At 50.6% G+C, this 27,770-nt stretch overlaps 3 protein-coding genes across 3 annotated transcripts; 2 read left to right on the plus strand and 1 right to left on the minus strand.

Annotated features, from left to right (window-relative positions):
• Nucleotides 1–11,229: 11,229 nt before the first annotated feature.
• LOC128728794 (peroxidase) lies at nucleotides 11,230–23,655 on the plus strand. The gene is made up of 8 exons (XM_053822440.1): nucleotides 11,230–11,368; nucleotides 12,370–12,678; nucleotides 20,321–20,473; nucleotides 20,549–20,722; nucleotides 20,790–22,283; nucleotides 22,356–22,634; nucleotides 22,703–22,799; nucleotides 22,890–23,655. Exons 2-8 carry the CDS (start codon nucleotides 12,671–12,673, stop codon nucleotides 22,929–22,931), a joined length of 2,247 nt encoding a protein of 748 aa, XP_053678415.1. The 5' UTR covers nucleotides 11,230–11,368; nucleotides 12,370–12,670; the 3' UTR covers nucleotides 22,932–23,655.
• On the minus strand, nucleotides 23,612–25,195 carry LOC128728795 (mannose-6-phosphate isomerase). Its single transcript, XM_053822441.1, is given in 3 exon segments — nucleotides 23,612–24,730; nucleotides 24,732–24,830; nucleotides 24,890–25,195. Coding segments are annotated over 3 exon segments (1,224 nt in total). The 3' UTR covers nucleotides 23,612–23,911.
• Nucleotides 25,196–26,356: 1,161 nt separating this feature from the next.
• On the plus strand, nucleotides 26,357–27,547 carry LOC128728419 (uncharacterized). The gene has a single exon (XM_053822042.1). It carries the CDS (start codon nucleotides 26,357–26,359, stop codon nucleotides 27,545–27,547), a length of 1,191 nt encoding a protein of 396 aa, XP_053678017.1.
• The last annotated feature ends 223 nt before the right edge of the window (nucleotides 27,548–27,770 follow it).

Here is a 27,770-nt window from a genome sequence, read left to right on the forward strand (position 1 = left end):
TCACCTCGGATCTAAATCTCGCTACACCTGCGGCAGAGTGCAATCAAAGCGCAGCCTGTCCCCGGTTCGCTGGATGGACACTTCTTTCGAGTGCCAACCTCAAGGACGCCCTGTCAAACCGGAGCCATTCGCTTTCAAGAGCCTGCTACGAATTGTGGCCCCTTGCTAACGAGATCGCTCTGGCTGGGAAGGGACCGTTCGGTGGCGTTCTTGTCTCTGTCTCTGTCTTTATTACCTCATTTTGCAACACCTGCTCTCATGGTAACCAGTTCTTCGGGCGCAGGTTTTGCGTTGGGAATCCCCCTTGCCGAAGGTGTTGGCCACCGTGCGTCTGGGTGGTTCTAGCCGTTCCATTAATTGGGCCTCCATTACCGAAGGGAAATGGCCACGCAGCGAGGGCGTGAAGATGGCGCGAACCCACTAACCGGTGCCACTTTAATTAATGTGGCCCAGGTTGGCTTGATTAAGTGTCCCCAGGCCGGTTACCCAAGCGAACCCCTCGGTGACCGGGCACCAGGGTCTTCTGTTTGGGCACATCAATTTAATTAATGAGTTTCCTTTTCGCAGCATACCATATATGGCACCTGCCGGACCGAGTGTACCACGCGTTGGTACGCGTTGTTGTAATGACCTGCCACTAGCAGCCGTGTCGTCATACTGGGGTGCTCCAGATACTGCTAGGAGCGGTAGCCCTTCTTTCACCGTTTGCCGTCTGTCGGGAATCAGCAGCTCGATGGAATGCGAGAAGTGATCGAACGCACCGTTTCGAAGTGTTGAATCATGTCGCTAGTTGGTCCAGTTTCCGTCTCCGCTTCTGCCAAGCGTGGCTCGTCTCGTGCCAGGTGAGTAATGGGGTTAGATGGGTTCCTATTACGGCAACAGTTGCTCACCGGTTACGTTTTGGGGCCGTATTGTCGTGGCGAATAATAGGTGTCGTATGAAAATTGGCTATTACCATCACCATTGCTTTAATGGTCTCAAGTGGCTCATTTGGGGCTGATGAGAATGAGCTGTGAACGAGCTTTAGTAAGTGCTTCCACTTAAGAGGTGCAGACGTTGGGCGGAAGAACGCCAATCCTGAAAATCAATTACACCGCAAAGCAACATACAGCTTACGTGCCTTTGGCAGGTGAACAGCATTTTCGGTTTCATTTGATGTACTTGAGCGCATTAGATCATTTAAAGGAAAACGAACGAATCAGTTCGTTCAGTATGCAGAGTGAATCGCAAGCTGTAGTTTATTCGAGAATTTAAGATAAATGATTCATGAATCGAAGCAATGGTTAAACTATTTGAAAATGACCGTAATTGGTGTTTGATGGCCACTTCTCCTAGGAGCATACAATTATGCAAGAGGAAACAGCTACCCTTACGCTGCAGTTTAAGTAAACAGGGAGGTTTCAAGCTTGTCTTAAGCTTGTAACTAGCATCACAATTTGCATGTAACGAATTCGTTGGATACATGGAGAGAAAAATACGAATCACTCTCGCTTTTGCTTGTTCCACATCATGATAAAGCTCTCTGTTAATTTCACTCTCGCGATTGGATTGAGCGATCGCACGTGTTTCAGTTCTTCACAGCTTTTCCTCGTTAAAATGGTCGACTGCGATCAAAATCGAACTTTATGCCTTCGGTTGTGGTACAAAAACCCATCGACCTTGTTTATGACAATGGCGAACTTGTGCTCTGGGGGGAAAAAACCCAAATTGTAGAAAAAAAACTGGTTGTTCGTTTTTCTTCACGCGTTCAGCTCGCCCACTGAACTGAATGAAAGCCACAGGCCCTCGAAACGATGCGCTAGGGAGACGCACATGTATGGGACAGCCCTCCACATATGCCAGCCGAGGTCTCGAGCTCACCGAAATCTTGAAACCTTCTCAACCTTGGCGCGGAATCGGTTTCCGAGACACAATCCCATCCATCCGGCCCGCTGGCACCACAACACCCCAGGTCCGTCCCGATAGGTCAGGGCCAGACCGTTACCGCCTAAAACCCACCACCGAGATCACCGCTTTGCCAATTTTGAGCCAACCTAAAGGCACGCTAGTGGCGCTAAGCCCACGAGCATGTGGATCCGTTACGCAAATGGGTACGCGAAAACGGCACGGCAGAGGACGATGGCGTGTGAGACAGGCGAGTGTTGCAGCTCATAAAACAACACACACGCGCATAACTTCTAGCGGTGGGACCCGAAGGACACGATGCTGCCGGTCTCGCATGATGCAGCCATTTCGAGGCGTCCCTTTTTGAGCGTTTTTTTTTTAATTCTTCGTCGAACGGTCGCAACCACTCCGTGGGTCGCTGATTGGATGTCGTGTCGTGCCAAAACGGCAACGAGTCATTAGAAGCGCCCTCAGGTGAGCCAAACCGCCCTCGGGCTGCCCTACGGTCGCTGTCGAGAGGTAGCCTTCGCATCTGCTCGAAAGCACGCCAAGGGTTTGTTGGGGTGGTTGGTGAGACGACGAGGCTTCGTGATTGACATGTTTACCTCCGGGGTAGCGATTTATGAGACCCCGGTAAGATGGCCTTGGTGGTGGATTCGGTTCAAACCCCATTCGCCGACTGGGCAGAGGATCCGAGACCCCAGAAGGCTCTGGAGCGGTGTATCTGGGTGTTGGAAGAAGTGAAGTCATCCGTTAGATCCCGCGCAGAATCCTTCAGAAGTCGACACTGAGCATGAACCGCAAGTGCGCAGCTGAAGAAGCTTCTCGGCCAGCTCGGTGGAAGTACGCACATCTTGCCGAAAACATCCCCAACACGTAAACATGTTTTTCTCGAAACATCAGTGTCGTGTCATCGTCCAAAAGGTCTCGTTAATGCGCCATCGATAATCGATAGATTCTCACGTTGAACTTCCGGATATACATGAGCAGCTCTGGAATTCCCGAATGCTCTTTCAGCCAGAGGCTGATCGACTTCTGGAAATAAATGACCATCTCTAAGGCTCCAACACACCTGCTATCTATCAGCTACCTGCCAGAGGTTCTCGCTCTGCACTTCTAGATGTTCTATAGGGCTTTTGACGCTACATCCGGTCAACGCACGGCTCTCAAGCGCGATGATGCATCAAGCACGTGGTACTACAAAAGCTCACCTGTCAGTGACACACGCCACCAGTCACTCTCGTAGACCAGGGATCGGGGACTGCAACAGGTCGTCGGCATCTTCCGGCATCCCGCAAGTGCTCCCTTCGCCCTTCACCCTTCACCAAGCCTCCCATTCTCCCAGCCAACATCCAGTTCCCCAGGCCCGTGCAATCTCGGCCCAATCTCACGCGCACCCCCATCGCAAGCCTCGCTCAAGGACTCCAAAGTCATGCCCCGCGGATATTACACAACGCGCGCGAGCACTCGAGATCGGCTCATTGCGGCGTTGATGGCGGGAAAATGGCTTCGCCAAGTCGCGTGGAATCGCGCTAGGCAATGTCAGAGTGATCGCGTTGCAGCCAAATCGATTATTTGCAAGTGATGCGCATGCGCACCATCGCAGCCTCGTCGCGGCCAGCGTCAGCGTCTGGAGGGCATCCGATCTGGTACCGGGCAAAACCGGCTCATGCCCTCCGTCGCTCAGGTCGCCTCCGGTGGTGCGCTGCTTTCGTTTCACCCTCTGCGAAAATCGCGCAATGGCGGCGCTTGCGTGGTCGCAATTTCGATTCGAAATGCGCCAATTTGGATGGTCGATTGCGTTTCGGTCCGCTTCTGGTTGCCGTCCGGTTCGTTCTAGTTCGATTTTCCGCGTGGCCGGCCCGCGCCGTTGCCAAATCGTTGGGGGGGAAAATTTGCATTTTTCATGCAACCCCCGCCCATTAGCGGACACGCGGTCAACCTGTTGCTGTGAGAGAAGAGGAGAGGAGAGGAGAGGGGGGAGGGAGAGGGAGAGCGATGAAGGGGGTTAGGCAGGGGCTGGCTTCCTGCCGGCCCATTGGGTTGATATCTCCCGGTTACGCAGTGAGGTTACTCTTGAAGATCAAACTCTGCAGTGAGCACTCTTAAAGCTGGACCTGAGTGGTGACGCACATTTACCGAACAAATGCCTACTTTTCGGTGGCTCAAACATGACCTCAACCACCTTAAAGGGTGCTTCACTTGTTGGCAAGCATCTGATGGTGATGACGGTGCAGCTTCCCAACGCACCCACGCGATCCCGAAGCTCAGAACCGAACGACATAAACGCGAAGGACGACCGCAAATGTGGCGAAAAGGTACGTAATCCGACTCACTTCACGATAGGGCACCAGAAATCGCTCCATTCGAGCAAGCCCAGAGTGGCGCGGGTGCCATTAAGCAGTAAAAATACCCTCGAAACTAGGACGAACGTCAGTGACTCGAGGAAAGCCAGTGGCCGCACGAATGTCTGCATGCGCGACACAAATCCACGCATTGGCGAATATTTATCGCCCGAAGCGGAATCGAATCAAGCCCCAAAGTGAGCACTGTGACGCTAGAACGGACCCCCTAGTCCGGTGGAGTCAATGTAAACGAGTAAGAGAGAGAGAGTGAGAGGGGAAATAAAATGGCGAACGGTAGACCCCCGACACGGGACCTTGGGCCATGCTGCCGTTTTGTGAAAGAAAACAAAGGCACGCGACTACCTCTTGACATTTCAATCACGGACCTGAGCGCTATCTGCTCCTCTACCGTCAGCTGGAGGAGTCTTCCGATGTTGCCGAGTGTCAGGTGGCAGGTGAGGCTCTCTAATGATGGCTGACGTCCCAGTTTTCGAGCCCCGACAAGCTGCAATCAACAAGAGAGTCCACTAGCTCTCGCGCGGATTGGAACTCCAGCAGGTCGATCCAACCTGCAATCGCGGTGAAAGTGCAACCCCGCTTGTACTACTGCCCCCCCTTGGGTAGTGTACACTTCCCAGAGCCTAGAGAGCTGCGCGACCTTATTGTTTTGATTCGTTCGCGCATTCTGCACACGCAACAGCACGTCAGTGAGGTGCGCCCTAGCATTAGCGCATAAGAGTCACGGACGTTACACAATAGGGCACCGTGAGCACACGCTGGACGCAACAGCATGGTATACTCAATACCTAAGCAGGTCTCCAAATGCAGAAAGGATATATGGAGAAGGACTAGGTAGTCCTCCATGTACCGAATCTGCGGTTCCTTGACACCTTATTAGAGCGAAACGATTAGGGCGAAGGACATTCATTGGATGTATATAGGCACAAAATGAGATGCATTCTCCAGCTAAGGCAAGCGATTGGCACTATACGGTAGGCATATTTCTAATTTTGGGGCACCTTCAAGGACGAAAAGTAGGCAAAGAGCTGTCATAAACCGCTGAGAAGATCGGGGAATGGCGAGGATCTGGATCAGTAACGGTAGACCCCTACCAGCAGAGCGAGGTGGTGATTCAAAATCACAGCATTTGCCGAGAAAGGAAAGCCATTTAGCCTCTGGGGTCGTAGCCTACAGCAGCACCGTTGCCTTTTTGAATATATTAAATTCACATTTTTATCGGATTAACACAATCCAAATGAGATGATCGAGTTTTAATGCAATGTAAATCGCACCTCACCGGAGACCAATGATAAGCCTTTTAAAAACAGCTTATTATACGGCGTTTTTCTCCAGGCGGGGTAGATTAGGTCATCGAGATTCGATCAAGCGTCCGTTTGAGGCGCAGTTTGGCGCGTAAACAACTGCGGTACGAAGCTCGCTAACGGCCGCAGGCGCTTCGAATCAATCGCATGTGAAACAAAGTCAACAGCAAATAGAAAAGTCAAGCTCAATACCCTCGTGGGCCTATCTAGAGCTGCTCGACACGTGCATATGTGAGACAGTTAATCCCTGCTCAGTGCATATCCCGAACTACGGCGTGTTGCATAACATAATGCACCGGTGGGCCGGCCGGGCTGCTTGGCCTTGTTCCGTTTGCGTCCTTCCGTCACTATTCCGCCTCTCCTAGGCCTTCAGATCTACCGAAGCACGTTACCGAAACGAGACCATCGCCGGGAGCAGCAGAAGTAACCCAAAAGAAACAACAACCGTGCGCACATTTGGAGAACCGAATTAGGGTCGCGTTCGCGCTGTCGGGCGGCATTTTGCGGCCCGGAATCGGGACCAAAAGGAAACTCGACACACATTAAAGCCCCCCCCCCCCCTGGTTAAGAGAAAGAAAAGAAAAAGGAAAAAAAACATCTCAAAAGCACGGTTCCAGTAAGCCACCCAGGCGACCCCGAAGCGATCACGTGTGCCGATCCTTTTGCCTTGTTGCACCACGCTGCGTAGGTTCTCGGCAGGGGATCCGAAGGGTTGCTAGGGGCATGAAAGAAGAAGCAAAAAAATTGGAGCAAAAAATGCGAGAACTAAACGGGGGGTCTCCTTCTCTTCGCTTCACCCCCCCCCCCCCCTCCGAAGCCCTCATCCCGGTTGATCGAAAACAAAAGTCAAGCGACACCAAATAAAATCGACCGCGCCATTTTATGACCCCACAAACGTCATCGGCTCCATGCGTGCGGGAAAGAGTCCATGCAGCGCAAGGAGGGCCGCAAGGGAAGAACAAAAAGAAGAAGAAGAAGGAAATCGAGAGTAATGTTACATGACGCACGAGGCGGCTGGTGGATATGGTGGAGAGGCTGCAGGTATGTCAGGCTCAAGCCAACCCCGAACACGCGTACCGTTGTGGTGCGGGTCCACAGGGGGGAGTGGAATAATAAAAAAAGCAGAAGAAAAATAAGAAGAAGAACAAGATGAAAATAAAAGTAAAACTACGCCGCAGACCTACATTTCGTAATTGAAGCAATCGCTTCCAATAAACGGACTGATCCGGGGTGGCGGATGGGGTTCAGTTGTGTTTTTTTTGCATCCCCTGTACCCCTGCACCATCGCCATCCGGCTAGCCTTTGACATGCCCAGATGCAAGGGGAAGGATGCGAGAGGGATGCCGAGATGAAGGGAAGCCAGCCGGGGCCGCCCATGGTCGCCTGAAGGTGGACGGAATCCTGTCGATCAACTTTCTACACGCACGATCCGGCCCAATCCGGCGTGGTGGTGGTGGTGGTGGTGGTGGTGGTGGTAGTGGGGGTGCATAATTGGGGTGGAAGGGCTGGTAGAGGGGTGGCACGTGCGGTGGGGTCAAAAAGTCGCAAATTCTGCAACCCTTTCGCTGTGCGAGGGCTGACCAAAGGGCAAAACCAGATCGCCTCGAGCCCAGACGCATTCGACCTCCCACCTAAGCGTTACGCGTAACGACCCACCTTGTTGTTGGGCTTGGCAACGTCCCCAACGCTAAACAAACAAAAAGAAGTCCACCCAACACCCCACGGTCTATGCTGAGCACCTGCGAATTACGAATTGTGAATGCGACAACCCTCCCGAGGCGTTAACGAGCCGGATCGAACACGTGACCTCTTTCGGTGTCCTGACGCACGGTCGGAACGCCATATTGTACCGGGTGCGAGGCTCGAATGCGAATGTACACCTAAAGGAGGTCACTTGTGGCGACTCACACTCAAATTTGGGTGTATTGACGCATGGTTTGTGGGGGATTTGACAGGATTAGAAGCTGTCAATCAGCGGGGGATATATTTACCAACTCAACTCCTTTTGGACGTCCTTCAAAAGGTCCAATTAGATCATTAGAGCACTAAAACCCAAAGATCATTAAGACAGGAGAGCTCGCAAAAGAGGACAAGGCCGTTGGGGGATTTTTCGGGCCTCCCGCCTTGCGGGAATCCCGAGGACAAGGTGAAGGTGAAAGACCAACACTTGGGCACCCCGAAATGGTCCTTCGAACCGGATCCATTCACACCCCGGGGGCTCTCCCGGAATGATGTATATGGTGCCGGTTTCTAACAGACCACGACCATAGCGATCTCTGACCGCTCACTCACCATAGACGGGTGTGTTGTGAGCCAAGCCTGATTTAGGTTAACGCGTGCTTGCGCACCAACGTGTCCGGCTGCGTACACTCGTGCACATTTACGCGCGTATCCTTCGCGGGTGCCCGTGCGTGGTTGTCGGTGACTGGTGGGTTAAACGCAGTCTCCACAAGAAGCTGCTTTTGCACGAGGTTTACCGTACAGCAGAGTGGAATGTTGTGCGAACTGAGGTCAAACACACACACACAGAACGGTTTGAAAGCACGCGTCAGCTGCCAATTTTAAGCTGGATTTTTCTGTATTACAACCTTTAAGCGAAGTGTTTTAATTAACTTCCATGTAATCCGAAGCAGTATGCTCTTAAGCTGATGAGAAGTGTCACGAAAACTCGTGCTCAGTCGAACTTGATGATCTGAGCAGTTGGTTGGATACACGAGCGATAACAACTTCATTTTTGGCATTCTCTCTAGAAATTTGACACTTAGTAACTCATCTCCAAATATCTTCTTTGTTTGATACACCTTCAACCTATAAAAACCCTCCTTTGGGAAGCTGTCAAAGCGACTTGTGAATAGCGTTATCAGCGATAACGCCATCTCCCATCTCTCTCTCTCTCTCGCTTACTCTCTCTCCTCTCACTTTATCTCACACATTTGTTCATAGGAGGCTTTATCGCTTCATCTACGCATCGATCACCGATCCCATTCCACAAAGGGGCGTCGCGCACTGACCTCTGCCAAGGGAACAGGGTGGAAGGAGAGCTAGCCTCTGGCTCCACATACCTTTCACCTCTCGCTTCTACCCTCACACCCCCCACCGCACCCCACAGTCCATAAATCGCGGGCGCTAATTTAAAATCGGAGGATTAAAAATCGCCTTCAGGCGCCTACCGACTCGCGCAGGATCGATTGATGGAGCAGTGGACGAGCGGTGAGACAGGGAAATGAAGGAGGGGGTATCCTAAAGGGGCGTAAACGCGGTGTGGGGTAGCAAAACCGAAAGGTCCGAAAGGTCGCCCCAGCGGCCGCTCTAATTGCGAACCAGCGAAAGGCAGGTGAGAATTTTAATGAAATAAATTCATGAATGACTTTGAGCCGACCGAAAACAGACCCCCCCCCTCCCCCTTCCCCATCCTCCTTTCAACCGTTCTCGGTTTAGAGCCACGCACTCCCTCTCCTCTTCCCCCAAACCCTGCCCACCCACCCGGTGGTTCGTGGAACGCCCGATAGAAGGCGCCTTTCGGCACGCTCGGCAGCGCCCCAATCGGGTCACGCGTGATCCATGATGACGTACACGGCTTGTCGGTCACGGGAGGTTCACGGAGGGGGTGAAAGGGCCCGCGTAGGAAGGGAAAGGGGGACTAATAAGATCACGAAACAGAACCACCGCCAGCTCGAACAGACCGCACAGCTGGTGAATGGGCCTTTGCATAGCATCGATGCTCTATCACTTACCCGGTCTCCCCTGTGCCTTCCTTTCACAGCTCCCCCGCGAGCCACCCCTTCTGTGAGTCACCCCTCTTTCCTCCCTTCCGCTTCTGTTTTCATCTGCCACCGACCAATGACCTCTAGCTGTACTTTTGAAGCACGAACCCCCTTCGCCTTAGAGTGGACCATGCTAGCGGGAGATGAGAAGGGGGAGGAGGGGGAGGGGTGGTGGAATGAGAGGACACAGACAGGGGTTCTAGCAACCCCTGCGCATATCGGCCCGCTCGGGTGCGCGAGTTATGTAATCCTGCGGCTCGTCGGAAGAAGGCGAGAGGATAAAAAGTAAGTAAAAAAATCAACCCCCAGTTTCGGAGCCGGGCGTCCGAAAAGAAAGCCATCTCCAGGACGAGGGTCAAAGCGGGGATGGAGACTTAGTGGTGAAACAGAAGAGGTGGCTTGAATTTTACTGGTGTCGATTCCATAAATAATCGCAATAAAATATTTGCGCCGATCATTATCGGGTGGCACACGAAACAAACGAAAGACATAAACCCGCCTTAGGAGACAACCGAGAGCCAAAAACCACATTCACTGTTTGGGTTTTAGTGCTTTCGGTGGGGTTTATTATGCTCCGCCGGCATGGAGTAGACGATTCGAAGGGGCTCATGAATCACGGGCGTCGTCAAGAAGGCGTTTTACCGTGGGTTTGCGCGTGATGGAGAGCGTTAAACGGGGCAGGTCGAGATCGCCTCGCGAATTTAGCTCCAGATGGTGGAACACCGTGGAGCAGTAGCTGGAACCGAATGGAGTCTGTGTTTTTCGCAAATCATCTAGATAACGAGATGTTGGCGAGCAGTTGATGGTTGAAAAGGTGTCCCAAATGGGCGTTATTCGCATGTTGGAATGATTAGAAGACAGAACTGTAGCTTTGAAGGCGTAATACACGCACGTCTGTCCGTGGAGCGTAGAATGAAGCCTTGCTGAAGTATGTAGAGGTCACATTCACGTGCGGGAATGCCTACACAGTGTCTGAAATCGTGGATCGATAGATATGACTCTTGATTGCTTTAATAATAACACAATTCTTAGATATAGACCTTTTTCTCAACAAAAAAAAACTTGGAGTATTTCCCAATTCCACTGAAGCTGACTGTGCGCTGATGAGATTAGTTTGAGCATAACTCACGTAAACAACTTCTCGAAGACGTCACTGATGTCATCAAGTCAATGTAAACCCCAAGCAATAAATTCCAACACACCACACACGCCAACCGTTATCAAACGGCAGTCCTTAACGGAGCAAACCATCTGGAAAGCCCGGTAGTCCACAACCGCACACGTGCTCTCTTCCGCGAGGCAACGAGAACGAGCCCACCCTGACGAGGAGCATCCTTGAGGATGCAGCCAGCGGTACGGTGGAAAACTCGTACCGAGAGGCAGCATTATAAGCGAAAGCGACTCTGTTACATCAGCTCAGCAGCTATCATAATCATAAATCGGTGCACCGAGCCGAAGACGATGATTTGGACGCGATTGCATCCGCGCGTCTATCGTCTGGCGTTACCATTTAACCCTTCCTAGATCCCTAGTCTGCTTCAACAACCGGCTCGGGCTGGCACTAAAATTAGTCCTTTCAAGTCTCCCGTACGTGGGCGATCGTGCGTACGTCCGTGGGTCTTATCGCGGGCGGGAAAACCCCCCCTCCCAGACAGGGAAATCGGTACGGAAGGAACGTGCCACCATGAGCCAGTGAACCGGGAGAAGGGAGAGAGGAAAAAGGCAAGGGTTGGCTGGAGTTTGCAAAGAAATTGACCATCGCAAGACCGCTCGGTCTCAGTCGAACGCTGGACGTCGTCCAGTTAGCATCACAGCAATAGCCAGCTTAAGACTAAAGGTACACACACACACGCTCTCTCTCACACACACACACACACACGCTGCCGGACATCCCCCGGAGCGAACCCCCAACGGGTGGAAACCGCCAGAGCGCTCGAAAACCGCTCATATCGTGCTTTGAAAACGAAAGACTTCAACTGGCAACAATCAAGCGACGAACCCGGATTGAGCCGGTTCCGGCGTGGTCCGATTGCAGATCTGGAGCTGGCCCGAGGTAACCTTCTTATATCACCGCAACCTTATCCCTTGTCGTGTCCCTGCCGACCCACCCCCTTTCACTTCCATAGCCCCCACGTGCGTGCGAGAGAGAGAGAGAGAGAGAGAGAGAGTGAGGGAAACAAGCGAAGTGAAAGAATCGATGATCGGAATCGGAACGGAAAGTGCCAACCGTTTATGCTCGCGTGAACTAGTGTCTTCAGACGTGTGATTGTATGTGTGCTGGTGTGTACGTGTGACCGTTTTCCCACTCCGTGTATGTGTGTGTGTGTGTGTGTGCAGACGCTGGTGTGCCTGAGCTGAGTGAGTGTGTACGCAAAAGAGAAAGGGAGAATGGTTTTAATATAATTTTTTTTATATTTTCATTCGCTGCTTTTCGGGTCGCGTGGCGGGATGCCGGCAACCAGCGGTAACTTGAGGAGACAGGTTCATGTGTTTTTTTTCCTTTTTTTTGTTCGGAGGGGCTTTTCACGCCGCTTCCTTCCAGCCGCATTGCTATCCCCATTCAATGCAAGCCCCTGCAACCTAACCCCACCGGCGTTGTTCCCTTTCCCACTCGCTTTTCACGCGTTCTCACTCGCACCCGAGCCCACCCCACTCTCTCTCTCTCTCTCTCTCTCGCGCGCGCGCGCTCGATCTGTCGCGGAGCTTCCCTCTCTAAAAGCACCCTTGCGCTGCTGCTGGTGGAGCCTTACGTGCCGTAGCGAATTCGTACGGAGCGCTCAATTCTAGTTGAACCGTTCGCGGCAACGGTTGCGCTTTCTGCAGCTTTTTGGCTCCCGGCGACGCCGTGGTTGGTTGTGTTTTTTTTTGTCAATTTGTGGTGTTGTTTTACTACCATCCCTTTATCCCACCCCTAAAACCCTCGGTTTGTTCTCTCAACCCTTCAATCTCCCGATGTGCCTTTTATTCCCAACATCCTAACGCAACTTACCGACCGAAATGGGATTCTGATCCTTCGCTTGTTTCGTTTCCGTTTCCATTCCACGCTCAACCCAGCCCCAAAGCCGATGGTGTCGAACCAGTGTGACGAGTGAACAAGTGAACAAGAGTGCTCGAGAGAGAGAGAGAGAGAGAGAGAAAAAAAAAATCCTAAAAACAGATAGCCCCCAAAAAAACAGGAGGCTCACCAAACCCACGAGAACGAAAGTTTGAGGGCGCGTAATCGCAAAAGAGAAACTCTCCTCACCCAACTCGGGCTCAACGGGGGAAACACGGTTCGCTTTCCCTGAGAACCCGTCAACTCCCATTTTTCCCGACAGCGCAATCAACTAAGGAGCTGCACCTGACCGCGTGCAACATGTTCAGGTAAGGACCTCTGACTGGTGTTGGTGGTGGAGGTGAAGACAAGCTGCCACAAAAAGAACGTCAGCTCCTGAGCTACCAGAAATTGAAAGTCGCCCCTCTCAACTGATCAACCTGATCGAGGGAAGCTTGGGTTGAAGGTGTTTGAAATAAAATATGACGCGCTGATTGCATCGGTGGCGCCACGAAAAGGGAACGGCTCGTTTTGGGCTTTCATTTGGAAGACCTAACCGAGGCAAGATCCGGCCAAGAGGTCTCAGGAACCGGTGGGAATGGTTACTCACGCCCCAACATTGACCGCGAGCGTGATAATCAGCAACCGGTGAGGCTCAATCTCGCAGCATAAGCGAACGTAACATAAAGAACGCTTCTGCGGTGACAAAGGGGCAGGGGGGGGGGGGTGACATGAGGCTTCGTAAAGGGGAGGGGAGGGGGCTCGATTGAAAGGATGCAAGGCAAGGTTTTTCGAAAGTGACAGTGAAGCACCAAACAAAGCCGGCATCGTTGTGCTGAGAGGCCTCGGGCTCTGCGTATATACGCGCGCGAAACTAACCTGCTTGACAGAAGAACAGTCAGTCCCGAGCGGGTCTGCGGGAGGTCATTTGCCACCCCTTCCCTCTCCGCTCCTTCTTCCTGTGGCTCCGTGCAGGTGTGAGGTGCAATAGATTTCAAGTAGGCCACCATCGACTCGGTGCCATCTGGCTCGTTTGCTTCCTTCGGCACGTTTGCGCCATTTTCGCGCACGTAAAGGGGGTAAGGGGGACAAAGGAGAAGGGTGTGAAACAAAGACGCATCACTGCACGAAAAGAAGGTGCTCTTTTTTCTTTCTTGCTCGCTTGCTGCCTCACTGATGAGTTGTTGATGCGCTGGAAAATGGAACGTGTCGTCGCCATCTTTATGGCGCTTGTTGGAGCGATCCCATTTGTCAATGGAAAGGGGGGGGGGGCATGGAAGCGGGTGATGACAAGGGGGTGACGGTATGGTTTCCACGGGTCACACCACCACCCTTTTCTGTGGCCTTCCCAACAAAGATGCGCTCGCAATAGAGGCCACAGCGATCAAGTGATCAGCTTCTTCCCCCGAATTTATGCAATTACGTAACTACGTAAAAGGGTTAGGTGTTGGAGGGGGGTGAGGGGTGAGGGGTGAGAGTTCAGGAGAACGGTGTAGCTGACCCATGAGTCAAACTGCGATCTCAGATCAACGTGAACCACGTGAAGGTGTACGAGTGCGTGTCAAAAGAAGGCGTCATCTTCCTTGTTCACGATGGAAGGGTCAAGACCGACAGTTCGGTGACACCTCATGCGGACGTGGGAAAGGCGAGGGCTTCGCGTCATTTATTTTCACGGTAGTTAAGCATCGCCCGGACGTTTGTGAGCGATTTTCGAGTAGCTCAGAGCGGAAGGTGTTAATTTTAACAGCTCTACTATCCAAAGCTGGCAACCGAGTATTTACGGCACGAAACGGGGCTCAGATCACATTTCATTTCCCACCTTACTCGGATCCTCTAGTACTACGGTGAATGTGATCATCTCACTCCGCGGAATTCAAGCATCCTCTGGATTGAATTTCTGGTCTCGCTGCAGAACCTCATTCGACCTCATAAACGTTCAAAATTTCGGCTTCTACGGCTCAGTTCGTAAGTAGCCCAAGCGAACGGTACAATTCGAGAGAGTTGTCGCCTCTTTCGAGAGCCCATTCAACATCCCCCCCCCCCCTCCACCCTTCGCATTCCCAGGACGGTTTCCAAGCACTTATCAATCCAAGCTCCACGAAGCAAACAGCATTAAGGTTCGCATTCTAAACCATCGGGACATCGATAGGACGCTAATGCGCTGTCACGGCTTAGCAGCGAAACAGGCAGCTATCTGGCTGTTGACTCACCGCAACCGATCGCCTTCTTCAGGGTCTATGCTATCTCTAACGGTGGTTGATGCTGCCGCCTGGTGCCCATTCTTTCGACAGGTGGTGGAGAGGATTTCTTCTCGCTCGGCTTCGCTTGTTTATTTATGTGTTTTCACCCCGGCTTTCTCCCGAGCCGGCCTTCTTTGGCTTGCGCACCAATTCACACACACACACACACACACACACACACACACACGTGCGCGTGTATCGCACCGATTGTCACCCCGATCTGGCATTCCGATCGACACCGCCACGGGACCGTTTTCGCCCATTTTCATGCCATTAACCCCGTTCGGCGGGTTTTATCCGGCTCGAAAAACCACGACCCGGTGGGTTTGATCAAAGGGTGGTTTGCCGCAGGGTGGGGGGGTGTGCGTCCCCATCCCCCCTTCTACCAGATAAGCCGGAACCCGGCCAACCCTCGCCCGGTTGCTGGAGGACACGGCCTCGAGAACCGATTTTTATAGCTTACCAGCAAGGGTGGATGAACTCGACACCCTGCAAGGCCACACTGGGGTGTGTTTCACAACCCCTAAACACCAAATCGCGGTCCCAAAATCGTGTCCAGTTTTGAGTGGCGTTCTCCCTCGCGAGAATGGATTCGTTTTAGCAACGAGCTCACGTAAAGCAGGCTTCTCCCTCATTGGAAGCCGTTGCGAAAGCTGCCTCTCGCTGGATGCTGCCACGGGGTTCGAAGATTAATTGCGCCAGTTCAGCGCCACCCCCCGAAAAAAAATGAAAAAAAAATAAATGAATATTCCGTCGCCCAGCGGCATGCCAAACAATTCACCTTTAGCACAATGCACTTAACCGACCGGAAAAGTGGCCCGGGGGTGAGCTTTATTTGAAGACGAAAGTGCAGCCCAACCAGCCACCAACATACCCCCCCCCCGCCTCCCCCTCCTCTCTCCTCCCATGAGTTGGTCGATTGCATTTGCTACAATTAAACCACTGTGTGCCTTTCTTTCAAGCCAAGGCTGGCCCGCGAAGGTGTTCGCTCCATAAAATTAACATTTAATGTCTCGCGATCGCGATTGCGACACCGCACGTCTGGGATGCGACTCGTTGCATTACTCTGTCTCGTTTCTTTATGGGAGGTGGGGGAGTTGTTTCATCTTCTCGCGCGGAAGCGTGGGCACGCGAGGATCCGCGCGCAATTCGCCACAATTCGGCACCATTTGTTTGTACACGATTCCCAGCAGATGCTGGAAAGTCTCACCCTTACGATGTGAAGGGTAGCAACCGCACAATGGCCACTTTCACGGTACCCATCACGAACGTCGTGCCTGGCGGGAAGGAGGGCGGCCAATTCGCGGAAAAACCACACGAAAAATTAACCTCCGTTGGCTTCCCATTCAATGGATCTCTCCCATTCCGGCTTGTGGGGCTATCTAAAAAGTGAGCTTTCTGAACACTCAAAGAGGTGATTGTTCGATTGTGAGCTTGATCGTGCCAATAAAACAAATATCAAACGCCGAAATCGGCCAAACAAAGTCACAAAATCCCGCGCTTCGAAGTACACGTCTAAACGATGAAACAATTCCCGCGCCCCTAATATTGCCTAGGAGTGAGAGTGAGAGGGTGGGGGGAGGGGGGCGTGACGTAACCGGGGGTAGTTCGGACAACCCCCTCCCTCTCGCCGGTTCCGAAAGCGAATGTGACCCGCCCCGGGGTGGAGTGATCACTTTTATTTTCTCGGGCTATTTATTTAGTACGCCTTCAGGCGAATCGCAAGTACGCGGATGAGACATTTGGCTGAAACGGTAGCGTGGTTTTATTAGCGACCTCATAAAACCCTCGCAGCGTGTCTGGCGATCGTTTCGCAACCCGCAAATGCGTCCTTTTGGGGGGCATTTCATTGCACAATTCCCTCGCGAGTTGCGTGCCCCTTTTTTGAGCTGCGTACTTTTCGTTACTTCTGCATTCTAAAGTACGCATCCAATTTTTGAAATATATGCATACGATGCACATTGGACAGAACGACTTCTAGCACCTTTATGAAAGGTGGTACAAATTTCGTAGGCAATGCCGTATCAGCCTTACCATAGCCTTCCCCCTTAGTACACGCGGAAACCCGCTTTTACGGTCCGCTACTCGCCTGCAATAGTAAGCGAAGCGCTAGTTTCACTTTCGATTTGCATCTGCGTGCTTCCACTGCAAAGAAGTGGCCGCTGTTGCTCTCTGCGGTCGTATAAATAAGCGTCATTCGATCGTGCATGCCTTGGCTAACGTTTGCAGCTATAAAAACCTCTTCTGTGCAGGCAAAGAAAGGTCTCCGAACGAGCTCCGACGCTATCATCCCACAAAACAAGCCCCAAACAAGGCCCCTGAGGCAACGTGCACGTGTCGAAAGTTGGTGTCGGTGACGCTGGGGAGGTCATCAACTGTTTTATGTTCGAGTTTTTGTTTAGTTCGATATTAGGGCGCACAAAACAGCGTTCATTAAATACCAATTCGAGCTAACTCATTATTTGAAAAAAAAATAAACCCTAACCGGCATGAGAAATGGCGCCTACCCGGCCCCGTAGGGCTCGTGCTCGCCCAATTTCACGGTCGATGTCGTTGCCCTTACGTGCAGCTTCCACCGCAGGCCCTTCGTGCGCGGAAAACCACTCCAAAAGGGTGGGGCCGGTTTGGGTTTTGCTTCGCCAGCTGAACTCCTCGACCTCGAAAGGCTTCCACCCGGGGGAACTGGATTCACCATTTTCGGACCGCACCATCTGGACCGGGCATTTCCCTTTCACTCACGGGTGTTGTGGAGCGACGAGGGAAGCAAGAAGGTGCCGGTTGTAAGGGTGCCCGTTTCCGGATATCAGGATGGCTCAACCGGGAAACGCGAGCTTTTACTTTCCTCCCCAAGCCGGAATGTGCTGCGGTGGGTTATCTGGTTTCGAGATCGGGTTTTTTTGTCACTTCTTGCTTACCCTCAACCCCTTTCGAAGGGGTACCTTTTTCAAAAGCCATCTTCAACCCTCCCTCTGCGCCAGGCGGGAAAGCGCCAAACCGGGTGCGTGTGTGCTCGCGCGGTAAAACATTAAACCGAACGGAGGCCAAGGGAAAAATACCGAAGTGCCCAGTGAAAAGGCAAACACCCAGGGGGGGGGGGTCGCGCACAGGGGTAGCAGGAAGGGGCGGAAAAACCCTCACCACAGAACCGCCACGGCCAGGAGCGGGTCAGCCAACGCGTGCTGGTGTCGCGTGCGTCAGCCGTGGCTCATTTTCCCGTCACCAGCGCGTTTTTCCGCCCATTACGCTCAGGTTTCGGTGAACGTGGTGATAGGGTGAGGTTGCATGAGGAGGAGGGGGGGGGAGGAGGAAAGGGTGAGTGAGGCAACTTCGGTTGCAGTTAGAAAGTGCAGCGAAATCGGATGCGTTTTATCGTTTCTCCGGCTGGCGGTTATTTATTTGTGCTTTTCTTGCCCATTATATTTTCCCCCACACCGGGTGATTGCACGCGAGACAGAACGTCCCCAGGGGGTTTTTGGGGTAGCCGGAGAGCAGGAAAAGGGGGAGAGTTGGCTCAATTGCCACGAGAAAGGGCGTGGGATAGCCAGTAACCCACCCGGGGTCGGGTGAAAGGCAAACGGGCAGGAGTAGGTAAATTGTAGCGACCACCAATCGGGAGGAACATCGTTGCATAATGCTTTGACTTGGCGACTCCCTTCTGACACTTTTTAAACACCAAAACGAAGGTGTTCAGATGCCGAGAGGGACGACATTTTTTTTTGGTACACCAAAACGAGCCCACACAAGGCCAGATGTCAAATATAGACAGCTTCTTATGGATGCAATCGAGTCTGCATGGTGAAACGTTCCACAAAGCTGCTTTTTATGGAATGCATCTAATAGTTCGATTTGGAAATGGTACATTCGGTTGACATTGGATGTAAATGAGCTGTTGGAGGCACGTTTACTGCTTTGTCATTTAGCTAACTAAAAGTGTAGCTAACGGCTGCACTCTCCGAAAATGGCAAAGAAAGTGCAGTAAAGCAATTAGCACCCTCTGCATATACCTAGACGATCTTCTGCATGCGCCATAAAGCTTCCATTGACCATCTCGATAAGAGCACTCAAGAGTGATTCACTACGGAGTCTAGTACACCTCCCAGAAAGCACACCTTCGCCACAACACGCTCTGCAAAAATGATGTAAAACTCAAGCACGAAGAAGGTATCCCACTCGACACCATTTTTGCGCCTTCGCTCCCGTCTTCTTTCCAATTATCATAATTCATGCGCAACACCTTCTCCCTTCGATTTCCTCTGATGCGGGAAGAGCTGTTAAGGGCCTCTCGCTCTCTATCTCTCTCACACACACACACAAACAGCAGAGTGGCCCTACGCGGCAGGACCTAACCGATCACCGGTGAGATGATGCAATGCCCGCGCGGGCAACAAACGAACCCCAACCACCAGCCTATCTGGGTTAACGTGATGCGAATCGAATCCCTTTCGGATTTTGCGCGCAACCACCGCGTGCTTGCCCCTTCAAGAAGAATGAACCTTCGCCTAACAATCGAAAGCCGCAACACCGGCTGACAAGCTGCTGCAACTCTGCAAACGGTGGAGATCGACGCCGAGAGACTGCGTATACTCGGCCCGTAAGCGAGCGCCCCCTAGCGGGCGATAATGACACCGGGGGGACGTCAGCAGAGCCCTGCTGACCTGATTGTGGGCTCCTCATTACATACGCGATCGGTTGCGGTTTTCCACGCGGCATGCCGTTTCATTATGTGCCGCCTGTATCTGCCGCACCATCTTGCCCAATCGGCATCCGTCGCCGGCGGTTGTCGATCGTATGCTCGGTTAATATTGATTTAACGGTGTGTCTCCTTCGACCGGTGCGAGAATGCGCAACGCAGAATGGCCACGTGCAGTCATTTTGTTTTTTTTTCTGTCAATTTTTTGTGCTGCTGTTACTGCTGCATGTATAATCAAATGCGCGACCGCGAACGGTTGGGACGGATGGAAAATCGGGACAAAAAACGAGAGAAAAAAAAGGAGGCCCTTCGGCACCGATATGTTCGCCTTGTCCTCTCACACCGGAAGGCCCTCTTGCAGGGGCCCGGTCGCTCCAGATACGGCCCTACGCAATGGCGTGCCCATGCTGACCGCATTCGCATTCGTGTGGGCTTGCGTACTGAGCATTGACGAAAGTGAAAGTAACGCGGATCGTGTCCAGGACCGGTTTCGATGCAGCAGTCGTTCGAGGATTCGCATGCGACATCACGCATAGGGACTGGTTTTAATGTTGCGTGAGGTCCGGTACGGTTCTGCCCCTCGGGGACGTCGGGATTGTGTCCTCCCGCTGAAGTTCCGCTGTGCGTCTCCAACTCCACCAGCTGACTGAGCGAGTTCCTGGAGTCGAAAATGTAACGAGCAAGAGTGAGAACGTAACCCACGAAGGACGGGAAAAACTTTTTTGCTCTTTAAAGGGCCGACAGCCCAGGCCCAGGGTGAACCAAGGTCTTAACGAACAAAAGCGTTACGATCGTGAGGGCTACTGGTCGATTTAAAGAGCATATTCTGCGCAAGATCCAGCAGAGCGTCCTTGGAGAATAGTTGGTTTTGTGTGCAACATGTCAATTAAGATTTTATCCTATTCCCAAGCTGAACTGCTCCCATGGTTTTTGGGGTCACTTTGGTCTACCACATTCGTGTGCCTAGTTGGTCCTTAGAGAGTTAGAGAGCTAGGCTAGCTTAAACATCTTTCAAATTAACTGATCCCACGCTACCCGCAGGTTACTGGCAATAGCTGCGGCTATTGCAGTCGCCGGTATCGATGGTCAGTTTTTGGCCTTCGACCAACATGCAACGGAGTGTGCCTTGTACGTGAACGGACCTGGAAAGTCGTCCGCCTTCGACTACAATCTGAACCTGTTCCGCGGTACCATGTAAGTAACGGGGAAGGCGGAGATGAAAAGCAATATAGCCGAGCCTTACTAACTCCCGGATCTGAATCTTTACAGCGCTCCTCTGCACGCCGAACCGACCACCTGTATTACGTACGATGCCATTAACCAGGCGTACCTGGATGCCCGGAAGCGGATCCGAGTGTCGCAGCCGAAAGGCGACTGGAAGACGGAGGACATCGCAACAGTCGGTGAGCTGCTGCTGGACATCTCGATCCAGCTAGCTCGCACGTAAGTGGTTCTTCTCTCACGCTCTGTGATCTGGTGTACTTCGAAGCTGACTGATGTTATTTCACAGGTACGGTCTGTCGTATGAGGAGATTGAGAAGGGTCTTCCCTCGATTGACACCTCGAAGACGCTCATCCGGGAGGTGTGTCCAGCGTTCCTGTCCGGTGTTGAGTGTCGTCCAGGCAAGTACCGACGTGTGGACGGTCTCTGCAACAACCTGAAGCACCCAACCTGGGGTGCGGCGATGACTCCTTTCCAGCGACTAATCGGACCACTGTACTCGGACGGTATCAACGCCCCTCGCATCTCGATCACTGGCCACGACCTGCCACTGTCCCGTGTTGTCTCACGTACGATCCACCCTGACGAGGGTTACCATGACCACGCCGGTACGGTGTTCGTCATCGCCTGGGGTCAGTTCATGGACCACGACTTCACGCTAACCGCAACACCGCTCGATCCGATCAACCGCAACGACCCTGAAGAATGCTGCAAGAGACCTCCCCACCTGAAGCACCCGTACTGTAACGAAATCCGCGTCCCAGACGACGACTACTTCTACCGCCTGTTCAACGTCAAGTGCATCGACTTCGTGCGTGGCTTCCCATCTCCACGAGCCGGTTGCCGATTGGGATCACGCCAGCAGTTCAACACGCTAACCTCCGTCATCGATGGCAACACGATCTACGGTGTAAACGAGAAGTTCACGCGCAAGCTCCGTACCGGCTATAACGGGCTGTTGCGCATGAACCCGGTGTTCGCTGAGTACGGATTGAAGGATCTGCTTCCGTTGAAGCTGGACGTCCCGGATGAGGGTTGCACGCGCCCGAACAAGAGCATGTTCTGCTTCGAAGCTGGTGAGATCCGTGTCAACGAACAGCTGGTGTTGACCTGCATGCACACGCTGTTGGCACGCGAACATAATCGCATCGCAACCGAGCTTGGCAAGATCAACCCGCACTGGGACGATGAGACACTGTTCCAGGAGTCACGTCGCATCAACATCGCAATCATCCAGCACATCACGTACAACGAGTTCCTACCAATCCTGCTCGGCAAGGAGGTGATGGAGAAGTTCGGCCTGCTCACGCAGAAGGAGGGCTACTGGGATGGTTACGATGAGAACGTCAACCCGGCCATTATCGACTCGTTCGCGTCGGCTGCGTTCCGATTTGGGCACTCCCTGTTGCCAACTGCTGTTGAGCGCTGGTCGAAGGCACACAAGTTCATCGCCTCCAAGCGACTGTCAGACCTGATCCGACGTCCGTACGACCTGTACCGTGCCGGTGTGTACGATGAGTACCTGATGGGGCTGATGAACCAGGTTGCGCAGGCCATGGACGACTCGATCACGCAGGAGGTCACCAATCACCTGTTCAAGAAGGAGGGTGCCCGCTTCGGTATGGATCTGGTGTCGTTCAACATGCAACGTGGCCGCGAATTCGGTGTACCCGGCTACATGGAGTTCCGCAAGTTCTGCGGTCTGCCTGCGTCGGATAACTTCGAGGAGCTGTTTGGTTCCATGCCCAACGAAACCGTGCGACGCTACGAGAGCATCTTTGAGTGAGTATTCGTGTCGGGTTTTGTTGGAGAACCCCTCTCTAACGCGAACTTTCTACATGCGAACTATTGCAGTCACCCAGCTGACGTGGATCTGTGGTCTGGTGGAGTGTCCGAGCGGTCACTACCGGGTTCAATGCTGGGACCGACCTTTGCGTGTATCATCGCCACGCAGTTCAGCTACGTCCGGCGTGGAGACCGCTTCTGGTATGAGCTGCCAAACCAGCCATCCTCATTCACGCCCGAACAGCTTCAGGAGATCCGTAAGGCGAAGCTCGCCCGACTGATCTGCGACAACACCGACCTGATCGACACCGTGCAGATCTACCCGATGGTGCTGCCCGATCACGAAATGTAAGACGCCCTTGTACGCTGCCCGCTTTCACCTTAATCTAATGCGCTCTGTCCTCTACTCACGACAGCAACCCACGAGTGCCATGCAAGAGCGGAATTCTTCCATCAATCGATCTGTCGAAATGGGCCGACTATGGTCACGAAACTCATTCTCCCCATCAATACGTAAGTAAAGCCGAGCCGTGAGGACCTACTGCAGGTTCAGATATGTCGAATGAGTAGCGCGTTTCTTCACCCTTCACGCTTCATTTGCAGCAATTCCTGAACGACATCCCGGAGACGATCGGATTCAAATAAATGCGCGTAACGGACGCTAACCAGAGACGTTCGCCGCTCTGTACGCTGAGATTCTAGAATTAACCCAACCCTTTCCGGCTTTCCTGGCCGAACGAACCCCAACGTACCCCCCGCTCACCTAGCATTTAGCCATCTACTCTTCTTGTCCCCGCTGTCTCATTGTATTATACACATTTCAAGATTGTTTCGAATCGCGTCCTTTCTCCTCAACATTGTTACTTGCGAGCACTCGATCGATGCTCCTGAACGCATTTAGCCGAGGTACTCCTCGGCACAGACACCACTAGACAATAGTGGACCTTGGGAAGGACGATCTCCGGGAACGGAAAAACCCTGTGTGTCCTGCTGCGATGTGCCTGATGACGCCCTCTGGAGTATCACCAATGCCAGGGAAATGTATCCGAACCGGACATCTGCTCTTCATTTGACACCAACGTCATCGCCATCGAATGCACATTCCACTAGTGTTGATAATCCACCTAAGCTCGGACGTAACAGACCTTGCAACTCATCCACAGGGTTACACGGGCCACGGTTAGAGGTTTCCATAGGCCGCAGCCGAATACGCAGCACGTCCTGCTCGCCACGAATGTTTTTCACCTTAAGACAATTTATATATAAATACATTTATTCTGTTTCCCTTTTTTTTATTATTTTTATTATATTGTTTAGAACGGCCCTTGTTTTGTGTAATATTTATGTAAATAATAAATTGTTCGATCAAATGGGTACGTGCGTTTTTCGCTGTGTAGCGGATGGTTATTAACATGTCCATAATAATGATAAAAAGGAACATGATTCGAAAAATGTAGTAACTAAAACATTGACAAAGACTTCAATTCTCTTTATGGTTTTCATCGAACAAAAATTCGCTTATCAGACAATGCAAGGAACAATCAAAAATAAAAATCAGAGTAAACCAATTCGCTACAGTACGTACAGCCCTTAACGAATGATTGAATATACAACGCCACTCGGCCTCATTCGAAATCATTGTGCATGGCCTGAAAGGCTAGGAAAGGTTCATCAGTCTCGTCTAGATTCAGTTGAACCAGACGTCCAGCACTACTCGGAAGGAACACGACTTTTCCGAATTTGAGCTCGGTTTTCGCACCTGAAACCTCAAGCACTCCTTTCCCACCGACAATTAGCAAAATAGATCCGTTCATCGGATTGCTGACGGTATACTCGCGGACGTTCGTTGGCAGTCGAATTTCCGCCACGGCAAAGTCTTTAACCGGAGGAATGAACGTTCTCGTGTACGGTTGTACGCTTGGTTGCAGCAGCTTCGGTTGGAAAAGCATACTCTCGCCGGGAGAGCAACTATACGAGACCAGCCGGAGGAGCGTGTCGACATCCTTGAACTTCGGTGTTAGGCCTGCCCGCACCACGTTGTCGGAGCAAGCCATACATTCTACGCAATCTCCGTCAAGGTAGGCATGTGGTACGTTCGCGGCCAAGTAGATAGCCTGTCCCGGCGCCAGGCGAAGATAGTTAAGAAAGTAAATCGAGAGTACGCCTACGTCACACCCAAAGTCGGCATACAGTTGAAGGAATAGCTGCTGTATCTCCGATGGCTCGGCATCTTGCAACCGGCCGACCATGCTCTCGATGCACTTATCAATGCTGGTGGGGTCGCTGTGCATCAATCGCTCGTAGGCGACTTTGACCGCCGTTTCCGTTTTGTTCTGAAACTCCTGGAAAACGTCGTCGCCAAGTAGTGCTCGAAGCTCTACCGATTCGGCTAACAAGCTCGCTATTTGCGGGTATGGCCGAAAACCACACAACGCCTGAAAATCACAACGCCTGAAAATCTGTCAATGCTATGGCCAGCTCTGGCTTGTGATTGGAATCCTTGTAAATGTCGGGAAACTGATGGTGAAGCTTTTCCGCTTCTGCCTGCAAAGGAACGGAAACATTTAGCAGAATAGCTTTATGGTGAACCCATGCTTCTTTACCTTGTCCGGATGCACCTGAACGCTGAGAGCCTTCCTGATACTCAACACTTTCAATAGAAAAGGCAACCTTCCTTCGTCCATTCCCAACATGCCAGCCGGGTCTTTTCGTATAACCTCATCCAGACTTGTGCGATCCCCTTTTATGGTAGCCGGCCCATTAATGTGATCTCCCATCCACAGTTCTGCGTACGGACAGTCGGCTTTTATCTCCAGCTCTTTACTATTCGCTTTGGCGAGCTGAGCAACAAACGACTGTAGGCCGAGCTTGCCCCATTCGTAGCATTTTACGTTGCCAACCAATTCCATTGCTCTGGTTACCAATTCGTCAGTATCGGTTGGTCTAGAACTTTTTTATATGCCAAATGGCAAAAGAGCGTATTGTGATTTTTTAATTCACTTAAGAGAAATCGAATATTTCAGCCACGGTTTTAACTACCTGACATATTTTGACATTAATGCGTAATCAGATTCCATCATAACATCACATAGAATACAGGACGAAGAAGGTTGGCTCATAGCATTTATCCCCGTTTTTTAACAATTAAATACTTATTGGGCTACATATTTTAACATTTATTGCTATTTTTCAATAGTAACAAGTTTGTTTACCAAGATAATAATATGGTATAAAATAAATCGAAAGCTGCATACGACATTTAATATGGCATTTGTGTTTAAAAGTTTACATATTTGTAAACAACGGTCTGTCAAGAATTGCAAGCAATTGTCAAACTATAAACCATTCGTCTCAAATCAAACACCATCACCAAGTCACCAACATACGCTAAATTGTTAAAGGCCGAAGAGAAATCAACCATTTGATTCGCGAGTTAAATATCATCTAAACTACTAAATTCCGATTGGTCAAAATTGTTTAAAATATATTGTGCTGTTTTTTATTATTGTGAAGGTTCAAAACTGCCTGGAAATTTTTCAATAATACTTTTTTCTCTAAACGGTATAGTATCCAGTTTTCGGAATTCAAAAGCCGAATACTGAGTAATATAATATTAATATATATTTTCTGCATAGATAGGTAAACTTTAAAACGTCGAAAGTAACGAATTGCCTGGAGATCAAGATCGCTTAAGGAAGATTTTTGTATAATTTCTTGGTAAACAACGGGAAGGACCTTTACGTGTGATCTACAACTAGTATTTTGATTGCATTGAAGGTAAGTTAGATTGAACGGCAGTGCAGTAATATAGGTAATAGCATATTTATTATACAAATTTACATTTACTATTCTGATAGATTATTTTGGTAGCTTAGCTCTAGTCACGTAGGCTTCGGCATTTTACCTGTACCACCATTCTCATACGAAGAAACGATCTAACGACCATCAAAGATTGATCTTTTCCATAGGCACTTTGTGGGTTGTAAAGATTCAACGTCGCCTGGACTTAGGACGCCTATTTCTCACAACATTTGCAAGTTAGCATTATACATTTAACTATGATTACCAACATGTTTCAATACTTCTCCCTACTTCAGATGACCAACCGACCGGGGTACTTCAGTTACGGCATCGGTGATACTATATCGTCGCGTCAACAGGCCCTTGTAAATAATCAATTTTCTTCCGACGTTACGTTCCTTGTCGGACCCGAGAAAAAACGAATCTACGCACACAAAATCTTCCTCACTCTAGCGTCCGAGTACTTCTATGTTATGTTTCATGGCAACTTTGTCGAAGCGAAGAAGGATGAGGTGGTGCTGGAGGATGTCGATCCGGATGTGTTTTTGGTGATCTTGCGTTACATATATTCAAGGAATGTGGAAATTACTCTCGACAATGCGCGGAATATTTTTGACTACGCTCAGAAGTACATGCTACCCGAACTGATAGAGCAGCTAGGCCAGTTTCTTGTAAGCAGGGTAGACAGTTCATCTGTACTGCGGATTTTTAAAGATAACAGCCATTACGACTATTCCGAAGTAAACGAAGCCTGCCTATTCATAATACAAGATAATCCTGTGTTCTACTTCAACCACGAAGATTTCACTACTATCGACATGGGTAGGCTGAGCAAGATACTTCGCTTGAATAAAATAAACTGTACCATTGATCAGTTACAAAACGCGCTTGAAATCTGGGAAGCAGCCAACATCGACAGTGACGTGAGTGAGCTACGAATGCATTTAAAAGGTAGTGATAGATGGTACAATTGTGACAAGTTAGTTATCTTTGGAACGCAGGAAATTGTCAATGGGAGCGAAGATACCGAACAAAAGTTTGAGTTAATATCGAAAAAGCCGGTATCAATATATGGGTTGGGAGTATATATAATGTCGAAGGTAGATGTGATCTCGATACAACTCAAAATATTCGACGAAAACGAAGAGATAAGCTCGAACGTGTTTGAGTATATCAACAAATCTACGTACAATATGCATGCGGTAGATTTCTTTTTTGAAGAGATCGTGTTACACCCACATATATTATATTGCATCTCTATTGAACCATCTTCACCATTGAAGAAAGTTATGTTCAAAAAAACTGAAATGTTCCATGAAAAGATAAAATTGAAATTTTGGAACAGAATGTTTTTTATGAACACTGCAACAGCACATATATATTGCAAAGAAAATGTTGGATTTGATGCCCGAGAAGAAGAAACTGAAAGTACAAGCGCAATAACTAACCGTATATTATAAAAAAATTTTATTTCCGACCACTCATTTCAGCCAAATTGTAGCCCTTGGAAAACATATGGTACCATCCATGGTAAATTTACATGTAAATTAAGGCTATAAGTAAAAAAGACTAATTGGCTTATGTTAATCGAATATGTGTCAACTATTTTTGTTTCCTATGTGCTGCAAAATATCACAAAAACTTGATATATAAATAAATATATATATATATATATATATATAT

The sequence above is a fragment of the Anopheles nili genome, chromosome X, assembly GCF_943737925.1.
Source record: "Anopheles nili chromosome X, idAnoNiliSN_F5_01, whole genome shotgun sequence".
NCBI lineage: Eukaryota > Metazoa > Arthropoda > Insecta > Diptera > Culicidae > Anopheles > Anopheles nili.

What these genes read in the sequence shown, in the direction of transcription:
- LOC128728794 (XM_053822440.1), top strand. An exon ending in CGCTACGAGAGCATCTTTGA is followed by an intron (nt 22,284 to 22,355) that starts GTGAGTATTCGT and finishes GAACTATTGCAG; the next exon opens with TCACCCAGCTGACGTGGATC. An exon ending in CTCATTCTCCCCATCAATAC is followed by an intron (nt 22,800 to 22,889) that starts GTAAGTAAAGCC and finishes CTTCATTTGCAG; the next exon opens with CAATTCCTGAACGACATCCC.
- LOC128728419 (XM_053822042.1), top strand. Translation starts at nt 26,357, where the DNA reads ATGTTTCAATACTTCTCCCTACTTCAGATGACCAACCGACCGGGGTAC.